At 39.6% G+C, this 27,691-nt stretch overlaps 1 protein-coding gene across 1 annotated transcript in view; it reads left to right on the plus strand.

The window, feature by feature from the left end:
• The window catches only part of cry1b (cryptochrome circadian regulator 1b), an 89,626-nt gene that overhangs the window by 21,249 nt on the left and 40,686 nt on the right, over nucleotides 1-27,691 (plus strand). The window contains exons 2-4 of the mRNA XM_028815944.2: nucleotides 15,699-15,807; nucleotides 16,903-17,045; nucleotides 17,284-17,468. Of these exons, the coding sequence (XP_028671777.1) occupies nucleotides 15,699-15,807; nucleotides 16,903-17,045; nucleotides 17,284-17,468 (437 nt within the window). The remainder of the gene's footprint in view (nucleotides 1-15,698; nucleotides 15,808-16,902; nucleotides 17,046-17,283; nucleotides 17,469-27,691) is intronic.

The raw sequence follows: 27,691 nt of genomic DNA on the forward strand, positions 1-27,691 counted from the left end.
AGCAGGATTTTGGTGACTTGAAATCACAATCGGATTCAGCGGGTTGGAAAATGGATGGATGGAAATCACAATCTCAGTTATTTTCACAGCTGATGACATATTTGCATATTAAGGTTCAATCAAAATATCTTGTGTTGCTCATGTGTCTTCTTGCATTATTTTCAACATCATAACTCTAAAGGTAATGAAATAGTTAGAAAAGCCCAAGATAGATAAAAAGGCAGTTTCTTTTAATGGGGAATTGTAGACCAGTCTGTTGTACCTGTGAGACAGGAACCGAACCTCTGCACTACTATGCAATCACAAGAGTGTCATGTAAATTTAGCTTTTTTTTTGAAAAAGGAAAAAAAATAATCTTTTTGCAGTCATGTCAGATATAACAGTACAAAATGTTTTTCAGGTCAAATGTAGTTTCTTAGTAACCTACAACATCAATTTGTACTGTACATCATGTTGTATGTTTAAGGAAGGCTATGTTCTGTTAGCTAAACTGCTGCTAAACCACAGATACTTAACAGAGCTGAAGTAAACACACCACTGCTGATAATTTTCTTAGAGACAGGTTAACAATATAATTTTTACTTTGTAACTTGCAATTGAGGCTAACAGTATCTCCTTTTTGTCTTTTTTTTTTTTTTTTATTAAATAACTACTGAGTCAACGTTGGCGCTTCTGACTGCCTCTGGTATCATTTGTATCATTTTTCTTAGTCAGCTTTCAGTTCCACAGAAAAAAAAGAATAATTTGACTATCAATTTAATCTTGGATTATCAAATTTTACCTGATTGTTGGTTTATTTCTTCTTTTATTTGGGACTGGGTTTCTTTGATCTTGTGGAGGATCGTAAATTTGAATTCTTTTGTTTGGTTGAGACACCTGGCAGCAACCTAATGATTTTATACAACTTAATCACTGTTGCATGCCTGGGTTTGTTTACATCCTGCAGCCCCAACCTTTCTGGGGGAGGGGGTGTGGTCTTGCAATACTATATAATAAGAAGTTTAAAGTGGCTCATATGTACTTGCTGCTGAAAGTTGTTTTGAATCAGTAGTTATAAAAATTAATGGTTCTACACCTACAACTGGTTACTGTATATTGACCACCCAAATTTAGTAATGATTTTTAGATGGATTTTCTACTTTATTGACATTGTTGTGTGCACTTTTCCCTAATGTTATTCTGCTGGGTGATTTTAAATTCATGTGGATATTATTAACTCCCCATTTATAAAGGATTTTATGACTTGCCGTGATACTTTTTGGTGTATAACAATTTGTTAATTTCCCAACTCACTCCAGATGCCACACTCTTGATCTTGTATGCTGCTCTGGCATTGCCCCAAATGATTGTATAATTCTGATTTCTTTATATCTGACCATAAATTACTTTCATTTAGTGTTAATCTGCCATTATTCAAACTTAACAACGCTATATATGTTATCATAGCATAAAAAATACAAATATCTCTGCCTTGAATACAGCAATTGATAACCTTACCTGCAATGAAGATTTACTTACACCAGATGAATTGGTTTCTTACTACAATGATAGACTCTATAGCCTTTTGGACACATTTGCACCTCTAAAAACCCAAACTGTTTTCTTTACACACTCTGCTCCCTGGTTCACTCCTGAGCTTTGCTGGTTTAAAGTGAACAGTCGTTGCTTAGAATGTTGCTATGAAAAAAACTGGACTCACTGTGCACATATAAATGTATTGTGAGCACATTCGTCTGTACAGATTCATTATCTGTGGCTAAAACTACGTATTACTGTAAACAAACCATGTCTGATAGTAACAAAAGAATTTTGTTTTCCACTATTAACAGAATTCTTGCAGGTCTTGATATAATTCCATCTCATATGTGCAGCACTGCTACATTTGATGCTTTCTTGACCTTTTTTAAAACCAAAATTGATAGTATTTATCAACACCTAGAGTCTTCACTATGTTCACCATACAGTTCCTATTTAAATATTTTAATTGAACCTCCTTTTAGTTGTCTGTCAACTTTTGAATTGCCCCCTGAAACTGCAGTTTTCACTTTCTTCACTTAAATCATTCAGTCCTCTCTGAGATCTGGTTTTGTCCCTTTATCCCTTAAATCAGCTTAATAAACCCAATTTTAAATAAACCTGGTGCTGACCTCAATAACTTCAGTAATTATCATCCTATATCAAATATACCATTAATTTCAAAAATTCTTGAAAAAGTAGTTGCAGCTCAAGTTAATACTCATCTCTCAGGTGTGACGGATGGCCGAGGTCCATGCCTGGCCCGGACGCCCCTGCGGCATATGTTTTGGGGGAGCAAGCATGGGAGACCCAATACCTCCCCCTGGACTCTAGATGGCAGCCTCCCTGGGTTGTAGCGGTGCCTCGGACTCCCACAGGGCTTCATGGGAGGTGGAGTTTGGTGCAGCCCTGTTGGGTTCCACAGGCGCCGCCAGGGGGTGCTGCAGTGGGACCTGCTGGGCCCTTCTGGGCAGTAGTTTCACCACACCCGGAAGTGCAGCCGGGTGTCGGAAATCAAGCACCTGGAGCACTTCTGGATACCTAATAAAAGGAGCCAGCGACCACCACTCAGGAGCCGGACGAAGCTGCCTTGGAGGAGTGGAGGAAAAGAAGAGTGTGTCTGTGTCAGGTCGGGCGACTATATTGCGCCTTTCACACAGGTAACAACCTGTTTGATATGTTTCAATCTGGCTTTCATCCAAAACATAGTATGGAAACAGCCTTGGTAAAGGTCCTGTTGATGGCTGCTGATGCTGGGCTTTTAACAATCCTTGTCCTACTTGATCTGAATGCAGCCTTTGATACTTTATCGCATAGTATTTTGTTGAATTGGTTAGCTGCCATTGGCATTACTGATACCCCACTTACAGTGCATCCGAAAAGTATTCACAGCGCGTCACTTTTTCCACATTTTGTTATGTTACAGCCTTATTCCAAAATGGATTTAATTCATTTTTTTCCTCAGAATTCTACATACAACACCCCATAATGACAACATGAAAAAAGTTTACTTGAGATTTTTGCAAATTTATTAAAAATAAAAAAATTGAGAAAGCACATGTACATAAGTATTCACAGCCTTTGCCATGAAGCTCAAAATTGAGCTCAGGTTCATCCTGTTTCCCCTGATCATCCTTGAGATGTTTCTGCAGCTTAATTGGAGTCCACTGGTAGTAAATTCAGTTGATTGGACATGATTTGGAAAGACACACACCTGTCTATATAAGGTCCCACAGTTGACAGTTCATGTCAGAGCACAAACCAAGCATGTAGTCAAAGGAACTGTCTGTAGACCTCCGAGACAGAATTGTCTGGAGGCACAAATCTGGGGAAGGTTACAGAAAAATTTCTGCTGCTTTGAAGGTCCCAATGAGCACAGTGGCCTCCATCATCCATAAGTGGAAGAAGTTCGAAACCACCAGGACTCTTCCTAGAGCTGGCCGGCCATCTAAACTGAGCGATCGGGGGAGAAGGGCCTTAGTCAGGGAGGTGACCAAGAACCCAATGGTCACTCTGTCAGAGCTCCAGAGGTCCTCTGTGGAGAGAGGAGAACCTTCCAGAAGGTCAACCATCTCTGCAGCAATCCACCAAACAGGCCTGTATGGTAGAGTGGCCAGACGGAAGCCACTTAGTAAAAGGCACATGGCAGCCCGCCTGGAGTTTGCCAAAAGGCACCTGAAGGACTTTCAGACCATGAGAAAGAAAATTCTCTGGTCTGATGAGACAAAGATTGAACTCTTTGGTGTGAATGCCAGGCGTCACGTTTTTGGAGGAAACCAGGCACCGCTCATCACCAGGCCAATACCATCCCTACAGTGAAGCATGGTGGTGGCAGCATCATGCTGTGGGGATGTTTTTCAGCGGCAGGAACTGGGAGACTAGTCAGGATAAAGGGAAAGATGACTGCAGCAATGTACAGAGACATCCTGGATGAAAACCTGCTCCAGAGCGCTGTTGACCTCAGACTGGGGTGGCGGTTCATCTTTCAGCAGGACAACAACCCTAAGCACACAGCCAAGATATCAAAAGAGTGGCTTCAGGACAACTCTGTGAATGTCCTTGAGTGGCCCAGCCAGAGCCCAGACTTGAATCCGATTGAACAACTCTGGAGAGATCTTAAAATGGCTGTGCACCGACGCTGCCCACCCAACCTGATGGAGCTTGAGAGGTGCTGCAAAGAGGAATGAGCGAAACTGGCCAAGGATAGGTGTGCCAAGCTTATGGCATCATATTCAAAAATACTTGAGGCTGTAAATGCTGCCAAAGGTGCATCGACAAAGTATTGAGCAAAGGCTGTGAATACTTATGTACATGTGCTTTCTCAGTTTTTTTATTTTTAATAAATTTGCAAAAACCTCAAGTAAACTTTTTTCACGTTGTCATTATGGGGTGTTGTGTATAGAATTCTGAGGAAAAAAAATGAATTTAATCCATTTTGGAATAAGGCTGTAACATAAGAAAATGTGGAAAAAGTGATGCGCTGTGAATACTTTCCAGATGCACTGTATTTGGTTTACTTCATACTTGTCTAGTTGTACTCGGTTTGTTCAGCTAAAAACACCTCTTGATCACGATCCCTCCAAGTCACTAGTGGTATTACCCAGTTTTCAGTGCTTGGCCCCTTACTGTTCTTAATATATCTACTCCCTTTAGGTGGCATTTTTAAGAAATTTGGAATCAATTTTCACTGTTATGCAGACAATACTCGGCTCTATATATCTACAAAGCCCAACTCTGTCCTTCCTCCTTCCTGCCTCAATGATTGTCTACTTGAAATAAAATCTTGGTTTCTTTCCAGTTTCCTCCAACTCAGTAGCCATAAGACAGAAGTTCTCCTCCAAGTCTTCTTTATCAAAATCTAATAGTTTTTTCACTTAACATTAATGGTACCTCAGTCTATCCCTCCCCTCAGGTTAAGAGTTTCATAGTACTCCATCTTTTGAATTCCATATCAATAATTTTACATGGTCATTTTTTTTTTTTTCTTCAATCTCCATAGCATTGCAAGCCTGCAACCCTCATTCACACTAATAGCACCGCTATCCTTATTCGCACGTTGTTCACTTCCTGCATTGATTATTGTAATTCTGTTCCCTTTGGTCTCCCGCATAAGCTTTTCAATTAACTCCAGCTTATTCAGAACTAAACTGCCCAAATTGTAACTCAGAACTCTTCCATACAACACATTACTCTATCTCTTAAACAGCTTTGTTGGCTTTCTGTAAAATTTCACGTTGATTTCAAAATTCTTTTACCTTCAAAGCACTTTATAATCTTGCTCCATTATACTTCTCTGACCTGCTATATGTTTATACCCCCAACTATGCTGTTAGGGCTTCCACATCTGGTCTCCTCATCACCAACCCACCACAAGCCTGATCACCATGGGTTCCAGGGTGTTTAGTCATATTTCTCATTGTTTCTTGTGCTCACTACCACAAAATATTGGGGATATTGATTCCCTATCCATTTTCAAATCCCATCTTAAGACTCACCTGTTTAAATTAGCTTACACTACATGACCTTAGGCTGTATTCTTATTTGCTTTATTTTCAGTTCCATATATACTGTATATGTGTATCTTTACAGGTATGTTTGCTTATTATTGGTTTTATGATTTTATTGTTTGTATGGTGTCATTGGGTGTTTAGAAAGGTGCCTTGAAATAAAATGTATTGTTATTATTCCATGAAATAATTGTCATTGTAGGCATTTAAGTTGCTTAACAATTTTATTTGCTGAGTTGTCTGAGAAAGGTGTAAAAAACTATTTTTTTTAGATATATCAGAATGCCTTATTGTGTTTTGACCAAGAAAACATTCTGAAGAAGCCCGGGGAAGGGAAAGAAATATTTAATTTCACTTAATTTTCATTCTGGTAGCTTGTGAATTCTGTTTATACATAAAATACATATATAACCAGTTACCATACTGTATCAACAAGGTAGCCATCACGTACAGCACCAGCAAGTTGTTTGATCAATGCTACTTTGCCTCAAAATAAATGGATCATGAATTGACCGGTCGTTAAACTTTGTGTCGAATGAGCGGTTGCTCACGGAGTCCCAGATGAGGCATATTCACAATGTAGGTAGGGAGCATCAGTTACAGCTCTAGGGCCATGTAGCGTGATTCCCTGCGGGTGATCCAGCTCATTGGAGCCTCATCGCTGGGGACCCGAGCGGCTAGACCAGGCCAAGCGGATGTGCACGTAACATCTGGCTGCGGCAGATAGATGATCATTTCCGGGGGGTGGGACTGCATGTCTGCCTGGGGGGGTTGCCAACCAGGATCCTGAGCTGTGTTGTGGGTGTGGCTACAGGGTGTACCAGTGCATGCTTCAGTTGACCTAGCCAACTTAGTCACAACTTTTGTAAGCCTCATCTGGGCATCATATGTATGACCTGTGCATTAATGGAATATCACTGCTTATGGTTAACAAAAGCAGTATTATTATCGCTAGGTGCACTTTTTGCAATATGAGTTCTATCAATTGCTATGATTACGCTAGAAAAAATGGACACCGCTGCAGATTTTCTTCTTATGTTGGCATGTACAACCAAACCATACAAAAATTGAATGTAGCACCTCATCAGTTGTTAATGGCTTTCAGCATAGTGGATATGATGGAGCTGAAGGTTTTCTGACATATTCCTGACCTGTCGGCCAGTTCTCTTAGGTGGATAACTGTTACCAGAAAGCCCACCATTATTAAAACCTGCATATGAACAGGTGTAGGTGATTTCGGGCAGTAATAATAGGCTTTCTAATACCAAGGCCAACTTGGCACATAGTTCCAAGAGATGGTCTCTTGAAAGTTTATTTGTTTTAAGTCTTTTGAAAGTCTAAATTGGGTCATAAGCCAGTCATAATCGTAGACAAAAAATATGTTCTGTCCATAAAAGCTCTTTCCTTTTGTATATGGCCATTTACATAGTTTTCAAGCAGAACCAGAAAATCCATCTTGTGTCAGACAGGTTGGATATAAATAGGCTGTAAGGCAAGATAATTAGAACTTTGCATATATAGGGAGTGAATCTTGCCTGTGTTTTTATTGTGCTTTGGTTCCTAATTCTTAGAATTGACAATAGGCAACTGATATGAACTAACACAAAAACAAAGTTCTTCAGTGCAAGTACACAGCACTGGTCCTCTTAAAAGTGAAGTGAAATTGAATCTCTGCACCATATTCATAACTTTTGAGGTTTAATATGCTTGTCACATCAGCACACATTATAATGATGGCTCAATGATGAATTATTGCACGAGTTGCCGTTTATTTATCAATGGTGACACCTTTTCCCAGTTTCTCCAGAATGCTACATACAGATAAATCACAGTTGCACGTAAATATGTATATGCATGTTCTCCATCAAGTTTCCTTCTATAAATCCCAGTGTTTGTGTGGATAGTGTTGTATGCACATTTTACATTTACACAAGTTTTATCACTTTGCTCCCTTATCAGTGTTATCAGCAAAAGCATCATGGAATCATTTTTTTTTGGGTTTACAGTACAGTCATAACCACTGTTGTGCATCCAAAACCTCAACCTCTCACTATCACTCCCTTTCTGTTTATTTATTTTTTTTATCCAAGATTTGGTATTTAAGGTGGTCCTTCATGAATGCTAAAGCTGTTGGAAAATGTGACAGAAGTACAGTAATCCCTCCTTGATCACGGGGGTTGCGTTCCAGAACCCCCCACGAAAGGTGAAAATCCGCAAAATAGAAACCATATGTTTATATGGTTATTTTTATATTGTCATGCTTGGGTCACAGATTTGCACAGAAACACAGGAGGTTGTAGAGAGACAGGAACTTTATTCAAACACTGCAAACAAACATTTGTCTCTTTTTCAAAAGTTTAAACTGTGCTGAATGACAAGACCGAGATGACAGTTCCGTCTCACAATTAAAAGAATGCAAACATATCTTCCTCTTTAAATGAGTGTGTGTCAGGAGCAGAGAATGTCAGAGAGAGAGAGAGAGAAAAAAGCAAACAATCAAAAATCAATAGGGCTGTTTGGCTTTTAAGTATGCGAAGTACCGCCGAACAAAGCGGCTGCAAGGAAGGGAGCAATGTGAAGGTAGCCTTTCAGCATTTTTTAGAGGAGCATCTGTATCCTCTGGGCCAGTGTGCGAACAGCCCCTCTGCTCACACCCCCTCCGTCAGGAGCACAGAATGTCAGAGAGAGTGAGAGAGACAGAGAAAAACAAACAATCAAAAATCAATACGTGCTGTTTGATCTTTTAAGTATACGAAGCACCGTGCGGGAAGCATGTCGCTTGACAAAGCAGCTGCACGGAAGAGAGCAATGTGAAGATTATCTTTCAGCATTTTTAGACGAGCGTCCGTATCGTCTAGGGGTGCGAACAGCCCCCCTGCTCACACCCCCTCCGTCAGGAGCAGAGAATGTCAGAACAAGAGAGAGAGAGAAAAGCAAACAATCAATAATCAATATGTGGTGTTTGATCTTTTAAGTATGCGAAGCACCATGCGGGAAGCATACCGTTTGACAAAGCAGCCACATGTAAGCCCAGCAAGGAAGGGAGCAATGTGAAGGTAATCTTTCAGCGTTTTTTGAGGAGCAGCCGTATCCTCTAGGGGTGCGAACAGCCCCCGTGCTCACAATATATTTGAGGAGTTTTATTTAATACGTAATACGCGCTCTAGTTTGGTAGCTTCTCAGCCTTCTGCCAATAGCGTCCCTTGTATGAAATCAACTGGGCAAACCAACTGAGGAAGCATGTACCAGAAATTAAAAGACCCATTGTCCGTAGAAATCCGCGAACCAGCAAAAAATCCGCGATATATATTTAAATATGCTTACATATAAAATCCGCGATAGAGTGAAGCCGCGAAAGTCGAAGTGTGATATAGCGAGGGATTACTGTAATGGTACAGTGCTAGCAATTATTATTAATGTTATTGTTACTATATATTCTTCCACTGCCTTTATTTATGTTTGGTGCCTTACAAGATCAGAGTACATTACACTGTAGTTCTTCCTGTGTTCTAACTACAACAAATTACACATGGAGGTTAAGCAATTTTCTGACGGGCAATGAATTAGTGACCTTGTTGTTTAAATAAAGTCCAGTATCTAAACCACTGTTCCTCATTGTTGTCACACCATTTGGATGGAAGAAAATATAAAGCATTGTATTTATTGCATTCTTTATTTGCATTACCTTTTTTAGTAATGGCACTGTATATGAAACTCCTGCGGTGGGTTGGCACCCTGCCCAGGATTGGTTCCTGCCTTGTGCCCTGTGTTGGCTGGGATTGGCTCCAGCAGACCCCCATGACCCTGTGTTCGGATTCAGCGGGTTGGAAAATGGATGGATGGATGGACTGTATATGAAACTATTTTCTACTAAAAAAAAATTTTGCTTATGAAAAAATGAATTTATTAAAAAAAAAAACACATGGTGTAATGTATTACTTTCTAGCTTTAGTAATAAGACTCAATTTTTGGTTGTATGTTTGTTTTTAACCAAATCAGTTTTTATGTTTCTTTTTACTGTAGTGTTGTAATTTATTTTTACTACTAAACATTATTTTATTGTTTTTTTGTAGAATTGTTTTACATTGTTTTGCCAAATGCATTTGTAATGGTTTGTTTAAAAGGATTGTGATTTTATTAATGATTACTAGATGGCTTTTTATTGGGGGTCACAAATATAAATAAGAAATTAAACTTTATCATTGTGCTCAGATAATAACTCTAGAGCAAGTTGTTTTTTTTTTTGTTTTTTTTTTTCCCTGCCTTCTCTTGTAAGAGATTTGCCTCGTGGCCCAGACGGCGTGCAACATGCAGACACTAATACCCTACAGACACATGGATTAACATGTGAGCCGCAAGCTTGACCAAGATTTTCTAGGGCAGACATTCACATCTCTGAGATGGGTTTTTTAAAGCTTGTGAGTACTTTCTGAATATCTCTGCACTGGGTTGTGTTGACCTAGTGAATGCAATACTTACTTTGATACTTGGAAGCATTCTTCAGCTCAGACAGGATTTTCTTATATGAGCAAAATATTTTACAAAGCTAGACATGATTTTCCCATAGGACTAAATTTGTTTAAATCTGTCTGCAGGGCAGGTGATAAAACTGTTATGCTGCTCTCAGTATTGTTTTAGACTGAAATGAATTGTTTCCAAAGTGGAACTACAACTCCAATACTCATTTGGTTTCGAATTTTGAAAATCAACTTGGAATCATTGTAACATGGCATGTGGGATGGTGGGACAGCATGCAGTGCTGCTGCTTCACAACAAGACTGGGTTCATATATTGGCTTGGGTAATGTCTATATAGAATTTATACATTTGTTCCCTGTGTTTGTGAGTTTTACTTTAGGTGCTGTGTGTAAATTTATTTTATTAATGACTTAAATCACCTGGTAGTCAGTGTGGCATTGAAGTTAAGAATATGGACTACAAACTGTGAAATTGTGGGTTCAAATCCTGCTACTGATACCCTGTGACCATGAGCAAGTCACTTCACCTGCCTGAGTTCCAGTTGGAAAACCAAAATATATGTAACCAATTGTACCTCAAATATTGTCAAGTTGTCTTGGATAAAGGCATCAGCTAAATAAATAAAAGGAAACATGAGTGTTGTTTACAGCAAAAAAAAAAAACAACAAAAAAAAAACAGCTGTACATGTTTACAAAAGATGCTTCAGGGAGCTGCCAGTGTCAGATGTGGAAACTTTACTAGATGAGTCTTCTGGTACCTAGTGAAAATGTTCTTAGTCACTCACTTCACAAATAACACAACATTTTCAAATCTGCTTAATCCAATTTAAGGTTTCCTATCTTGGCCGCATTGTGTGCAAGGCAAGAATGAGCCCTGAACGGGGCCCAGTTATGAATACACCATTAACCTAACCTACGTAAGACCGTAGTACCTGCAGGAAAACCCATGCAGGCATGATGTGAAGGCGTGAACTCCACAAAACTGGGAATGGGATGCAATGTCTGTTGAACCACTGTATTTCTCAGGTGCTGTTAGGTTCTGGAAAGGCTCTGTGGTACAGTGATCAGGTATATTACTTGTAGATTTTAGAGACCCATGTCTAAAAGAATGTTTCTCAATATGATGCTTAACAATACTACAAGCTGACACCCCACGACTGAAAACCAGTACTGCAGTCAGTCTCTAGGATAACTCATCTTACCCATTTTAATGCTTGATAAAGAAACTACATTTCCTGATCAATTGTGCATATTATCTATTTTGAGTTGCAGCCACGAGTGGCTAGTTTGAGGGGATGACAATGTTTGTTAATGAGAAGATGTTCATAATAAAATGACCACTTAGCGTATATACTCTGTAAATTAGGCGTTTACAGTACACACATATTCCAGCATCATTAGCAGCATGATCCTGTTAAATATTACCCAGAGCAGGTTTTTAAATGCATGATCAGTGCCTATATTTATCAAGTGTCTCAGAGCAGGAAAGCAGTTGTAACTGGCTCAAAAATCTCTAGAGTGATGCAAATTTGGTTCTACTCTTCAGAGTAGGAGTAAAACAAATTTTTCAGTTTTCCTAATTTAGGAAACTACCCCTAACTTCAGTTGTAGCTTAACACTACATGAGTAATTTTGCACCAAATTAGCTTTATATCTGGAAAAACTTGCATAGTGAAAAACCTAATGTAATTTCTTTTGTCAATTCATCCATTTAAAAAATAAATTCCTATCAGGAATTCCAGACAGCACTGGACATAGCATGGGAAAATAGAGGATATTGTCTGTTGCCTGCAGAAATGATAATTTGTACTCTGCTGGAGAAAGTAGGTCACGCTGTCAGTCAATGTGGTACAGCCATATGCAGACGGCTACAGCACTGACCTATTTTTGCACCTCTTTATAGTTTGTGAAAATAAAGCAAACATGATGATATGATTCTACAGTAAATATATTTGTTAAGCAGTGTAATACCTAAACTGCTGTTCACTAGTGGAGTGTACAAGACTAAAACAAACCCAAACATTTCAAAATGTTCAATTCTTTTTTATATGTAACAAAAGAATATACTGTATACTTTTGTGCAGTGTTCATATTACATTCACGTGATTTATTGATATGTGACTCATCTTCTCCCTTTTTGGATCTCTAGCCATAAATAAGCAAACCGCATCACACACCTTCACTTCCATTCATATATAAATGTGTGTGAGTGATTATAAAACAAGGCGCTATATAAGCGCCCGGCCCGACACATATTCACACCAGAGGCACGTATAAAATAAAAGCTTTGTCCACCTGTGGTGTTATGGGTCCACAGCTCTTCCAGCAAAGGCCGTTTTGTTTTAAATAAATAATCGCCGAGCTCGCGGCTTAGAGAGGGGGCGTGGTGACTGTAGCGAGCCGCAGGGCGATCTGCGGTGTGGGCGTTTCTCACCTAAGTGCACAGATGAGAGACTGCCCACATCCATGATTGTTCCTGTGGCTAATGGGCTGCAGCTGCCATGTCCTCTCCGCATATATAGAGAAGCGCGAGCAGGTAAAAGGAAAAAGAGAAAAGGAAAGAAACGGAGGTTGCAGGAGGAGGCAGGAAGCAGTGGAGAGAGAGAGAGAGAAAGTCGGTGCAGGAGAGCAAGCGAGTGCAGGCTCATGCAGCAGCTGTACAGGTAGCTTGGGTGTTAGGCCGACACCCGAGGAGTAATAGTAGTGGTCGCTCCCGCAGCATTGATTTTGAAGGGCGGGAGTGACCAGAAGATGGATGACTCTCCGCATAAGGCCGCGGACGGCAGCGGGAGTTAAGAGTTGGGGTGTGTATTCCCCAGCGTGGGCGCCCCGGTCGCTGAGGAACCCAAGTCGCTGTCTGGAAGAGCCTACCGGCAGCCAGGGGTCGGTGAGGCGATCCAAACAGCTGAAGCAGGCAGAGAGAAGGTCCGCTGCATGTAGAGCGACTCTCCGGTAGAACAGCCCAGATGGGTGTAGCAGGGGAGCCACCAGGCTAAACGGAAGACATCGGGCTTTTGGTTTTAACATGTTACTTCCTGTGACATTTTACCTCGTGGTTTTGTTTATTGATTTTAACCTCCACATGTTTTTGGATTATTTATTTATTTATTGAATGAACTGCACAGCACTTTACTTTGAACACTGTTTTTGATTGTCTTTTAATAAAAGCACTTTTGCACTTCTACCATCCCCTTGCTCATTGTTATTGCCTCACTGTCTAGCTCATCGGTGACATTACCGACGGTGTTGGGTTCAAGAGCTCCCTAACAGCCGATGGGAGCATGGAGCTGAACCCGCATGGTCACACCACCTCCTTCCGACTCTGGCCAATGAGTGGTGGTTGCTGGCTCCTTTTATTAGGCACCTGGAAGTGCTCCAGGTGCTTGATTGCCGACATCCTGCTGCACTTCCGGGTGTGGCGATACTAGTGCCCAAAAGGGGCTTGCAGCACCCCCTGGCGGCACCTGCGGAACCCAACAGAGCTGCACCAAACTCCAACCACCATGAAGCCCTGGGGGAGTCCGAGGCACCGCTGCAACCCAGGGAGGCTGCCATCTAGCGTCCAGGGGGAGATACTGGGTTTCCCATGCTTCCTCCCCTGGAACATATGCTGCGTTTCATTGACATATGGAGGATTTTGCCACCTGGCATGGTCTGTTGGTTGTGATCTGTTTTAGTGCATAGGTGACCACTCTTTCTATATTGAACTGTACAGTGAGCAGCAACATTGGTTGAAGCAAGGCCATTCAGTGCTATAAATCTAATTAAATTTTTAAGATAGCCTTAATAAAATTTGATAGGCAATGTAGTAAAGCAAAATAAAAAGAGAATGTGATTTCTGGTTAATCTGCATCTGCCATAGGGCTTGGTTGTTTCAGTAGGAATATAGGAAAATTCTTTAAACTTTTCATAGTGGTCATTATTTTAGACATTAAAGAGCTACGTAATTGACCATTTAATGAATGTATAGGTAGAATATCCTTAATTAAGACCTCTCACATATTTAAAGGGATTTGAACTTGGACTTTGATATTTAACAAATCATCAGATATTCTTGTGTGCAACAATAAACAAATACTTTCCAGGCAAAAACTTGTAGCACTCCCTGTGGCCAATTACAAGTTTGTAAAGTTTTGCGGGAAGGATTTTTACTAATCGTTTTTACAAAACCCCACATAAACACCACATAACTGTGCACAATTCTCTTTAGGTCGATACACTAAATTTCAATAGGTTTCAAGGTGAGGGCTTTGGCTTGGGACATGGACCCTCTTCTTTCTGTTATTCTTTAGTGGACGTACTTGAAAGGTAAGGATGTGTGTCTTGAAGAAACATCTGCTTTGGGTTTTCAAACTGATGGCCTGACATATTTCCCAAGACTTTGTTGATATTCTTATAATTCATGATTCCCTCCACCCAGGGACAGAGTAAGAAAAACTGCTTCATGCAAAGACACTCTCGCTATGATTCTTGATCATAGTTTTATTGGTGCTTGGATGTCCTCATGGTGTTTTTGTGCCAAGTAGGTTCAATTCTGTCCAAATAACAAACATCTGGAAGTCTTCAGGCTTTTCCAGTTGGTCTTTGGCCAACTTCAGATGGGTGCTAAAGAAGTGTTTGGTTTTGAGCTTTACCTTCATTGTGGTGCTAGGAAAGTATCTTTGCAACAAAGCATAATTATTCAGAATGAATTGGTATTTTCCATCACTTGATTAACGTGTTCTTTGACATGGATTGAACAACAACAAGCCACTTATAAAAAGTATTTATTTGCCTTACTTAGAAATAGTATGCAGTGGTGTTTTTCAGCTTTCATTATGTAATTTCTGTAACTGAATTAAGGCACAGCTGTATTTTGATAGTAAAGTAAGAGCTTTCTGTATATCCATCCATTTTCCAACCCGCTGAATCTGAACACAGGGTCACGGGGGTCTGTTGGAGCCAATCCCAGCCAACACAGGGCACAAGGCAGGAACCAATCCTGGGCAGGGTGCCAACCCACCGCAGGACACACACAAACATACCCACACACCAAGCACACACTAGGGCCAATTTAGAATCGCCAATCCACCTAACCTGCATGTCTTTGGACTGTGGGAGGAAACTGGAGCGCCCGGAGGAAACCAATGCAGACACGGGGAGAACATGCAAACTCCACGCAGGGAGGACCCAGGAAGCGAACCCAGGTCTCCCAACTGCGAGGCAGCAGCGCTACCCACTGCGCCACCGTGCCGCCCCTTTCTGTATATGTTTTGTAAATTTTGTTATCTATATATGTTAAGATCCAATGGTCCATGGTCTAAAGCACATTTTTAATTTTTGACTTTCAGGCAATGGCTAAAATATATTAGGTTTCCGTACATTTTTTAATATGTCTTTAGTATATTGCATATGCTTTATAAAGTGTGTGTGTCTGTGTGTATGTATGTGTATATATTTAAATAGATCTATGTATATCTGTATCTCAATATATATACATATACACACATATACATACACTGTTTAATTAAACCTATTAAGAAAGATGAATCTATGAAGCTACAGGCATTTTTTGTAGCTTAAATTGTTTCATTTTTCTTATGAAGTTTAATTGCATATATTTTTCAAGTGTGCTAATCAATGGCTCACTGAAACAGTCAACATTATTGTGTCATTACAATGCATTTGTGTAATAAATTTGTGCTTGTTTGATTTAAAGGTTTCTGCTTCAGTGTCTTGAAGATCTTGATGCTAACCTTCGAAAGTTGAATTCTCGCCTGTTTGTAATACGTGGGCAGCCAGCAGATGTGTTCCCAAGACTTTTCAAGGTAGGTTTGTAAAATTAAAGCACTTTAGTCAACAAAATACATAGTCTTTATTGTACTCAACAAATTTAATGATTTCATTATGTTTAATTTATTTTACCTACAATATGTAAAGTGATGAATTGATCCGTCTGGTCAGCTTCATTCTAGATTCAGGCAGAGGTTGTTAGAAAACAGTATCAGTCAGTGCATGCAATTGGAAATATTTTTGTTTCTTGTTTGTTTTTATTTTCAGATCATTCTGAAAGGTGCATATTCTAATTATTTTTTTAAGCATGACTTTAGCACATAAATTATTTCATTCCTTAAAGTGGCCTTATGCTAACTTTGTGGTTGTAGATTTATGCATTCGTAATGATATCAAAGCTTTGCATTATTGTGTCTGATGAGGATCTTAAAATTAAGAAAAATAATTTATGTAATGTCTAAAGGATTCTTTCTGGATTCCTGGATTATTTTAACTGATTTTAGTCGTCTTGGGATGTTCTACCAAGGTGGTAAAGAATTTTCAGGGAATGTAAATTGAAATGTAGTTGATGTAATGGGCTTGAAATCTTAGTCAGGAAGACAATATGCCAAACAGTGTCAAAGTCGACAATATAAAGCTAAAGGTTTTTAACTGGAAGAATGCAACAATGAAACAGACATGCTTGTTTTTGAGAAATTTGCAATCCCACACTGGTGACATCAATTGCCCTGTCACTTCTAGTCATTCTAGTCTAGCAGTGTTTTAAAAACAGCACCTCAAAATGGTGGCACTCCTAGAAAAACAAAATCATATGACTCAAAATATTTTCAACTACTTTAAAACAAAATCATTCAGCTACCAAGAAATAACAGTTAATACAAGAGACCTTAAGTAAAAGCTTGATAAATTAGGAAAGCATTCAAAACCAAAACAGTTCATAACAGGCTATAGGTATGACATAATAGGAACAATGTTTGCATACACTGAGTGCCAGTTTCTTTGAGAACCAGTGAATTCATTATTGACATTTATTTAGTATTAAACATCAGTCCCAATATATATATATATATATATATATATATATATATATAATAATTATTTATTTTTTTCATTTTTACTTGTCTTTTTAGGAGTGGAATATCAGTCGTCTTTCATTTGAATATGATTCTGAACCATTTGGAAAAGAAAGAGATGCAGCTATTAAAAAACTTGCCAGTGAGGCTGGTGTTGAAGTTATTGTACGGATATCGCACACATTATATGATCTGGACAAGTAAGCTTATGTGGATTGATTTTTCAAATGTCTTCAGACTGAAGTTCATCAAGGATTCTTAAAATACTTAAAATTAGTTATGTTTGGCACTATGTAGTTTTTCTTAAGTTCTTGACATACATACACCTTTAACCTATTTCTTTAAACTATTAGTTCAGATATTCCTGGAAAGTAATGGTAATGGTAAGCAGGTTCTAAAGTTTGGATTTGTTAATGTATATAATATTTTATTTTTTAGAATTATTGAGTTAAATGGAGGACAGCCACCTCTAACTTATAAGAGATTTCAGACTCTCATTAGTCGAATGGAGCCTTTGGAAACTCCAGTTGAATCCATTACTGCTGATGTGATGGGTAAATGCACAACACCAGTATCAGATGATCATGATGAGAAGTTTGGAGTTCCATCTTTAGAAGAGTTAGGTAAGTACATAGAAAGACATGATGTTTAATGATCATTATACATTTCAACATATGTGATTATGGCATTGATTTTAAATATGGATTGTACAACAATATTTATTTATATAGCACATTCTCATACAAATGATGTAGCTCAAAGAGCTTTACAGAATGAAGAAGGAGAAAAAAAGACAACATATAAAAAAATAAAATTAGGCAATACTAATTAACATAGAATAAAAGTGAGGTCTGATGGGCGGGGAGGACAGAAAAAAAAAACTCCAGACGGCTGGAGAAAAAAAAAAAAAAAAAAAAAATATGCAAGGGTTCCAGGCCATGAGACCACCCAGCCCCCTCTAGGCATTTTACGTAATATAAATGACCTCAATCAGTCCTCATGGTTTTCAGGACCTCTGGCCTTTAATCCATCAATGTAGGGAGAGCATGATGCTTTGATCAGGTGGTGGTGGTGCAGATTGCCACCACAGAAAACCGGAAAAAGAACAGCAGAGAAATTAGGGGTTAATATGGATTTTGGACCCACCATGAATGATGATAATTAAATGCATATACAGAATGTCAGGATTAAACTGAAATTAATCTATGAGAAAGCCATGTTAAAATGTGTTTTGGCAGTTTTTTAAAATGTTCCACTGTATTAGCCTGGTGAATTTCTATTGGTAAGCTATTCCAGATTTTAGGTGCATAACAGGAGAAGGCTGCATCACCACTTCTTTTACGTTTAGCTCTTGGAATTATAAGCAGACACTCATTTGAAGATGTAAGGTTATGATTTGGAGTGTAAGGTGAAAGACATTCTGAAATATAGGATGGAGTTAACATTATTTAAGGCTTTGTAAACCATAAGTAGTATTTTAAAGTCAATTCTAAATGGCACGGGTAACCAATGTAGTGACAGCAGAACTGGAGAGATGTGCTCGGATTTTCTTTTCCTAGTTAAGATTCTAGCAACCGCATTCAGCACTAGTTGCAATCAATTGATGTCTTTTTTGGTTGTGTGTTACAATATTGTGGCCAACTGAAAACAAAAGTGTGAACTAATTTCTCAGCATCTTGTAATGTTATAAGAGGTCTAACTTTTGCTATATTTGTTAAGTGAAAAAATGCAGTCCTAGTAATCTGACTAATATGTTATTTTAAAATTCAGGTCAGAGTCAATAATTACCCCTAAATTCTTTACCTCCATCTTGACTTTTAATCCTGATGGAACAAGTTTATTTCTAATACCTCCATTATATCCATTTTTGCCAATCACTAAAATTTCTGTTTTCTCCTTATTTAGTTTGAAAAAATCACTACTCATCCATTCAGAAACACAAATAAGACATTGTGTCAGTGAACCATGAGAGTCGGGGTCATCAGACACTATTGATAAATACAGTTGTGTGTCGTCAGCATAGCTGTGGTAGCTTACGTTATGCTCCGAGATAATTGGACATATTGGAAGCATATACAGTGATCCCTCCTCGATCGCGGGGGTTGCATTCCAGAACCCCCCACGAAAGGTGAAAATCCGCGAAGTAAAAACCATATGTTCATATGGTTATTTTATTTTAAGCCCTTACAAACTCTCCCACACTCTTATAAACATTTCTTGCACAGTTATACAACATAAACCCTTTGTATTCTCTTAGATATTAGGTAAGATTCTTTGAAATTATGTATGTAAACACACAGTTTATATACAGTAAAACCTAAATATTATTATAAAGATATCTAACGTTTCATAAAGATGTCACATATGTTACAGCCATTACGATAGACAGGCCACCAGCAATAAATACGTACAATGCAAGAAAAATTGTATACAGTAAAATGTGTGCACAGTGACACTAAATGTACGTACATGTATTAATTACTGTATGTAGAACATTAATTATGGTTACTCACCAACAATGACACAACAACTTGTCCGATAACGATGAGTTTAATTTTACTACACAACAAAGGAGAGCGTTATAGCTCTTCTAAAGGAGCCTCTTCAGGCGACTGTGTAGCACCGCCGTTGTTTTTTTTCCGCAGTGTTTTATCCATATCCCTAAAGCAGATTCCGTGCGGACTACCGCCTTATTATGTCCACTTACAACTCGTTTTGCACCCTGGTTAAAGGACACTGCGGCCGTAGATCTTATATTCTTTTCCTCCTTTTTAAATAAAAAGAATCGCGGACTCATTGATGCCATAATGGCTTCCTACAGCGGTGTAGCTGTTCCCTTCCTTCAGCATATCCAACACTTTTACCTTTTCGGCAATCGTAAGCATCTTCCATTGGCGCTTGGGCACGGCCCCTGAAGCAGTAGCAGGAGCAGATCGATTTGGAGCCATAACGAAGGGCTTGGCTATGCACAAAGATAAACACAAAAGAGCACAAAAGTTAACTCTTTACACAGCGAAACACGTTGATGCTGAATGAGCGAGACGAGACTTCCTGGTTAACGCAGCGGAATCGAATTCGGTGCTCCGTCGCTGAGCCAATCAACACACAGGAATTTAACTGCGTGCTCTGATTGGATAGCTTCTCAGCCATCCGCCAATAGCGTCCCTAGTATGAAATCAACTGGGCAAACCAACTGAGGAAGCATGTACCAGAAGTAAAAAGACCCATTGTCCGCAGAAACCCACGAAGCAGCGAAAAATCTGCGTTATATATTTAGGTATGCTTATATATAAAATACGCGATAGAGTGAGGCCGCGAAAGTCAAAGTGCGATATAGTAAGGGATTACTGTAAATCGAAAAGAGCAGGTGACCCAGGATAGATCCTTGTGGAACACCCTATAGAATATCCTGTGTCTTCGAAATATAATTACCTACCTGCCAGGTAGGACTCGAACCAATTTAAGACACTGCCAGAGAGGCCCACCCATTGACTAAGGTGATTTCTAAGAATATTGTGATCGATGGTATCGGATGCGGCACTCAGATCTAAGAGGATGAGAACAGATACATGACCCGCAAATCATTTACTACTTTAAGTGCAGTTTCTGTACTGTGATTTGTTCTAAAACCCGAGTGAAACTTATCAAGAATAGCATGTTTATTCTTCTTCTTCTTCTTTTGGCTGCTCCCGTTAGGGGTTGCCACAGCGGATCATCTTCTTCCATATCTTTCTGTCCTCTGCATCTTGTTCTGTTACACCCATCACCTGCATGTCCTCTCTCACCATATCCATAAACCTTCTCTTAGGCCTTCCTCTTTTCCTCTTGCCTGGCAGCTCTATCCTTAGCATCCTTCTCCCAATATCCCCAGCATCTCTCCTCTGTACATGTCCAAACCAATGCAATCTCGCCTCTCAGATTTTGTCTCCCAACCGTCCAACTTGAGCTGACCCTCTAATGTACTCATTTCTAATCCTGTCCATCCTCCTCACACCCAATGCAAATCTTAGCATCTTTAACTCTGCTACCTCCAGCTCTGTCTCCTGCTTTCTGGTTAGTGCCACTGTCTCCAACCCATATAACATAGCTGGTCTCACTACCGTCCTGTAGACCTTCCCTTTCACTCTTGCTGATATCTGTCTGTCACAAATCACTCCTGACACTCTTCTCCACCCATTCCACACTGCTTGCACTCTCTTTTTCACCTCTCTTCCACAATCCCTATTACTCTGTACTGTTGATCCCAAGTATTTAAACTCATCCACCTTCACCAACTCTACTCCTTGCATCTTCATCTTCCACTGACCTCCCTCTCATTTACACACATGTATTCTGACTTGTTCCTACTGACCTTCATTCCTCTCCTCTCCAGAGCATAACTCTATATCTCCAGGTTCTCCTCAACCTGCTCCCTACTAATGTTACAGATCACAATTGTCATCAGCAAACATCGTAGTCCACGGGGACTCCTGTCTAATCTCGTCTGTCAACCTGTCCATCACCATTGCAAATAAATAAGGGCTCAGAGCTGATCCCAGATGTAATCCTACCTCCAACTTGAATACATCTGGCACTCCTACTGCAGACCTCACCACGGTCAAACTTCCCTCATACATATCCTGTACAACTCTTACATACTTCTCTGCCACTCCTGACTTCCTCATACAATACCACAACTCCTCTTGTGGCACCCTGTCATATGCTTTCTCCAGGTCCACAAAGACACAATGCAACTCCTTCTGGCCTTCTCTACACTTTTCCAACAACACCCTTAAAGCAAACATCGCATCTGTGGTGCTCTTTCTTGTCATGAAACCATACTGCTGCTCACTAACCATCACCTCCCTTTTTAACCTAGCATCAACTACTCTTTCCCATAACTTCATGCTGTGGCTCATGAATTTTATTCCCCTGCAGTTACTGCAGACCTGCACATACCCCTTATTCTTAAATATCGGCACCAGTACAATTCTTATCCACTCCTCAGGCATCCTCTCAATTTCCAATATTCCATTAAACAATCTGGTTAAAAACTCCACTGCCATCTCTCCTAAACACCTCCATGCTTCCACATGTATGTCATCTGGACCAACAGCTTTTCCATTCTTCATCCTCTTCATAGCTGTCCTTACTTCCTCCTTGCTAACCCATTGCACTTCCTGATTCACTATCTCCACGTCATCCAACCTCTTCTCTCTCTCGTTGTCTTCATTTATCAGCCTCTCAAAGTACTCTTTCCATTTGTTCAACACACTCTCCTCGCTTGTGAGTACATTTCCATCTTTATCCTTTTTTACCCTAACCTGCTGCATATCTTTTCCAGCTTGGTCCCTCTGTTTAGCTAATCAATACAGGTCCTTTTCTTCCTCCTTAGTGTCCAACCTCTTATGCCACCTCTTTCTTCACCTTGTACCTTATCTTTGTACTCTTGTCTACTTTCTGCATCTCTCTGACTATCCCACTTCTTCTTTGCCATTCTCTTCCTCTGTATACCCTCCTGTACTTCCCCATTCCACCCCAGGTTTCCTTTTCCTCCTTCCTCTTTCCAGATGTCCCCTTTTTGCTGTCACCCTTACTACATCTGCTGTAGTTTCCCAATTGTCTGGTAATTCTTCACTACCACCCAGTGCCTGTCTCACCTTCTCCCTAAACTCAACCTTGCAGTCTTCCATTTTCAGCTTCCACCATTTGATCCTTGGCTCTGCCCTCATTCTCTTCCTCTTCTTGATCTCCAACGTCATCCTACAGACCACCATCCTATGCTGCTTAACTACACTTTCCCCTGCCACAACTTTGCAGTCTTCAATCTCCTTCAGATCGACTCTTCTGCATAGGATGTAATCTACCTGTGTGCATCTTCCTCCACTCTTGTATGTAACCCTGTGTTCCTCACTGGTCTTAAAATATGTATTCACCACAACCATGTCCATCCTTTTGGCAAAATCCATATCCTCTGACCTTCTTCATTCCTCTCCTTTCCATCATACCTACCCATCAACTCCTTGTCTCCTCTGTTCCCTTCACCAACATGTCCATTGAAATTCGCTCCAATCACCACTTTCTGTCCCTTGGGTACACTGTTCATCACTTCATCCAACTCACTCCAAAAATCTTCTTTCTCATCCATTGCACACCCAACTTGCGGGGCATATGCACGAACAACATTCATCATCACACCTCCAATTTCCAGCTTCATAATCATTACTCTGTCTGACACTCTTTTCACCTCCAAAGCACTCTTGACATACTGTTCCTTAAGAATAACCCCTACTCCATTTCTCCTCCTATACACACCATGATAGAACAATTTGAACCCACCTGTGATTCACCTGGCCTTACTCCCCTTCCATTTAGTCTTTTGCATGCACAATATATCAGCCTTCCTTCTCTCCATCATATCTGCTAACTCTCTTCCCTTACCTGTCATACTGCCAACATTCAAAGTTCCTAATGTCAGTTCCACTCTCTTTATCTTCCTCCTCTCCTCCTGCCTCGTCTTCCTCCCTCTTCTTCTCCTTCTTCTTCGGCCAATGGTAGCCCAATTTCTGCCAGCACCCTGTTGGCTAACAGTACTGGTGGCGGCCGTTGTTAACCCGGGGTTCGACCGATCCGGTATAGAAATTTGTATTGTTGTCCGCATATTGATTTGGCAAAATTTTACACCGGATGCCCTTCCTGGTATAACCCTCCCCATTTATTCGGGCTTGGGACCGGCACGAAGAAACACACTGGCTTGTGCATCCCCTTGTGGTTGGGTTAAGAATAGCATGTTTATTGAGGTGGTCATTTAGCTGCATAATGACTGCCTTCTGTAGGATTTTACTTAAGAAAGGCAGATTCGAAATAGGTCTAAAATTTTTCAAAAGCAGAGGAGTCCACATTATTTTTCTTGAGTAGGGGTTTAACTACAGCAGTCTTAAGACTGTCTGGGAAGACCCCTGTATCTAATGAAGAGCTTACTATGTCAAGAATACTATCAATTAGCCTGTCGGATGCTTTTTTGGTATTGGGTCAAGGACGCAGGCGGAGGGTCTCAGTTGAGAAATTATTTTATATAAATCAGGTATATCTATCCTGGTGAAATAATTTAATTTATACAGCTAACAAGTACACAGGCATTTAAATAATCCAAGTTTCACAGTTTTATAATGTTTTTATGTTTTATATATAGCATGTTAACAAGAGACTATTGCATATTACATTTTGATATATGTAATATCCTAAAAAATATAAGTAATAAAATAAAAGTAAGAAAGCAAATAATTTATTTTCATTCACTGTTTTATTAATCACAGTGTATTTTTCCATACAATGGAGAAATTATTACTCAGAACAGTGATATGACTGAGAGATACAGAAAAAGAGAGTGTAGGGCAACACCTTTTAACAGTGTGGAAAGAAATATGAACAACTGGCATTTTCAGTAACGGCATATCTGTTTGTCAGAATAACTGGAAAAGGCTCAAATGCTTCTTTATATGAATGCTATATTATGCTTTGACCTTTTCTTAAATCAGTATTAATGTAAATTATTTCTGCTTGCTAAACATAAACATTATTTGTGATAGTCGGACTTTTGTCATGTTCACTTTTCTTCATTTATTATATTCTTTACGTAGTTAAAGAGTCTGTTGTTAGTATGGAACCATTGTTAGTATTTCTTCATTTCTTTTTTTTATTAAAATAAAGAAAACGTAAATGCACATTGGGATTCTATACATGTGTATGCAAGGACATAGTAAGTCATGTTTGATATAGTGCCATGGCTTCATTTTACTTGTCCCATTTTTAATTATAATAAGCCTATACTATTTAAAATAGATACAAGTAAAGCAAATTACAAAATAGACAGAAATAACCTCTCTAGACTCTCTAGACCTGCCTGTATGGCACATGGTTTCATGTCTGTCCACTAAAGTGGCTTTTTCCTTTGCCCACAGCTGTATTACACCAAAGCACTTCCTTTATCTGTTTCATTTTTTTTTAGTATTGTTTATTTTTCTATGGTGTCATTCATGGAGTCCAGAGTCAGAGTGCTTTAGCAAGTTCACAGAAAAAAAACCCAATTTCAAGAAATTGGCACAGTATGTAAAATGCTAATAAAATTTAAAAGGAGTGATTTGTGCATTCTGTTCACACTGTACCATTTTGAAAACACTAGGACAACACATATAATGTGTCGTATTGCAACATGTTCTATAAAAGGTTGACACAATTGAGTGTTTTACCACTTTGTAACATTACTGTTTCTTTTAATAACACTTTGGGCATAGCAAGTGAAATTTTCCCTCATTCATCCATTATTTACGTCTTCAGCTGTGCAGTTGTACAGGGCTTTTATTGCCTTATTTTGTGGCTTAATAGTGTACCACATATTCTCAATTGGAGACCGGTCAGGAGTGCAGGCAGACCAGCATAGAAGTTGCTCTCTTTAACTTATACAGTCATGCACTTGTAACAGAATGTGGTATGGAGTTGCTCTGCTGGCAAATGTAAAGACATCCCTGGAAAAGGAGGCAGATGGATGGTAGCATACATTACTCCAAAAGTTGTACATGTTTTTCTGCATTAATGGTGCTATATTTGGTTCTCACATTTGTGCAAGTTTATCATGCCATGCGCACTGACACACCTTCATATCAAGAGACAGATGCTGACGCTGTTAACAGCTTGGATGATCCTTTTCTTCTTTGTCACAGAGAACATACGTTTTTTTCCAAAAACTATTTGAAAAGTTGATTTGTTGGAACACAAAACATGATTTTGTAACGGTTGTCACATATTTTTTTTGTGTGCTTTTAATTGTTTCTGCCGCTTGCTTCCCTTTAGAGATTATGTCCAAAGTAATAACTGACTGTGGGATATCTCTTTAAGGGGAGTAGGGGTCCAAACAATGCCTGGGGGTCCTTGCCAAAATGTACTTTGGTGTGATGTAAGAGGAAGAACCCACTTCAAAAGGCAAGGAGGCGCGAATTTTAAAAAAAGAGGAGTGAGAAGAAAGTTTGTTTAAAGAGTTATCTGGGAAGGTGAATTGGTAAAAGAAGTGATTGGTAAAGCACGTAAGGCTCCGTAATAATAATGGTTGGACGCATCGAAAAGGAGTTCTGGCTAATCGGATAGGATCTTTGGAGCGCACGGCTTTACGTTGCATTTGTGATGCGGGCGGCGGCCATGGAAGGACGCTAACGCAGAGACACCCGGGTGAGACGGATTTCAGCTTTTAACAAAGAATCGTCGCCAGGCCGGTGAGATTGCTTCTTTTACCTATTACAGTGATCCCTTGCTATATCGCGCTTCGCCTTTCGCGGCTTCACTCTATCGCGGATTTTATATGTAAGCATATTTAAATATATATCGCGGATTTTTTGCTGGTTCGTGGATTTCTGCGGACAATGGGTCTTTTAATTTCTGGTACATGCTTCCTCAGTTGGTTTGCCCAGTTGATTTCATACAAGGGACGCTATTGGCAGATGGCTGAGAAGCTACCCAGCTTACTTTTCTCTCTCTCTCTCTCTCTCTCTCTTGCGCTGACTTTTTCTGATCCTGACGTAGGGGGATTGAGCAGGGGGGCTGTTCGCACACCTAGACGATACGGACGCTCGTCTAAAAATGCTGAAAGATTATCTTCACGTTGGCTACCTTCTGTGCAGCTGCTTCGTGAAGCGACATGCAGCACGGTGCTTCGCATACCTAAAAGCACGAAGGGCACGTATTGATTTTTTTATCTGTCTCTCTCTGTCTCTCTCTGTCTCTCTCTCTCTCTCTCTCTCTCTCTCTCTCTCTCTCTCTCTCTCTCTCTCTCTCTCTCTCTCTCTCTCTCTGCTCCTGACGGAGGGGGTGTGAGCTGCCGCCTTCAACAGCTTTGTGCCGCGGTGCTTCGCATACTTAAAAGCCAAACAGCCCTATTGATTTGTTTGCTCCTTTGAAGAGGAAGATATGTTTGCATTCTTTTAATTGTGAGACTGAACTGTCATCTCTGTCTTGTCATGGAGCACAGTTTAAACTTTTGAAAAAGAGACAAATGTTTGTTTGCAGTGTTTAAATAACGTTCCTGTCTCTCTACAACCTCCTGTGTTTCTGCGCAAATCTGTGACCCAAGCATGACAATATAAAAATAACCATATAAACATATGGTTTGTACTTCGCGGATTTTCTTATTTCGCGGGTGGCTCTGGAACGCAACCCCCGCGATGGAGGAGGGATTACTGTAATACATTATACGAGTCAGCGGAGCGTATCTGACTGGATTGCTGGATTTATCACAAACTTCCCAGGCCGTGTGTCTAGAGACTTTAAACAGAGTTAATATAAAAGGGACTGGGGAACGTGTGGGGATTGTGTGTGCGCATGTCTAATTTATATTTGTATATATGTGTATTTAGACGGGTATGTACTGTGAATATATTGGTGTTGTCGATAAATAGGTTATATTTCTTTCTTTCTTTCTTTCTTTCTGTATATTATAGAAGGGTTAAAGGGGGTGGCATATTAATTAGTGTTTAGATTGATAAGGATTGATTTAAAGAGTGTTTTATGTTTTGTTTGATTTATAATATATATTCTTTTTGTTTGGTTAAATAATTGTTGGGGTGATTATTTCTTTTTTTTGTATAAATTCATAAAAGACAACTCCATCTGGGGACATCAAATTGGGGCTCAGGTTCTGTCAGGTTTCGTACATAATAAAATTAATTTTCCTAAGAGTAGGAGTTTTTTGTGTGTTCCGGGCTCCTTATCCAACTTAAGAGGAACTCGCTAGAATTTCACTGTGCTATTTTTTATTTCAGATAAAAGCAGGCCTAGGGGCATCAATGGTACTATTGGATAGTGTTGATGTATGTCTTCT

This window comes from Erpetoichthys calabaricus, chromosome 1 (genome assembly GCF_900747795.2).
Source record: "Erpetoichthys calabaricus chromosome 1, fErpCal1.3, whole genome shotgun sequence".
NCBI classification, from domain to species: Eukaryota; Metazoa; Chordata; class Cladistia; order Polypteriformes; family Polypteridae; genus Erpetoichthys; species Erpetoichthys calabaricus.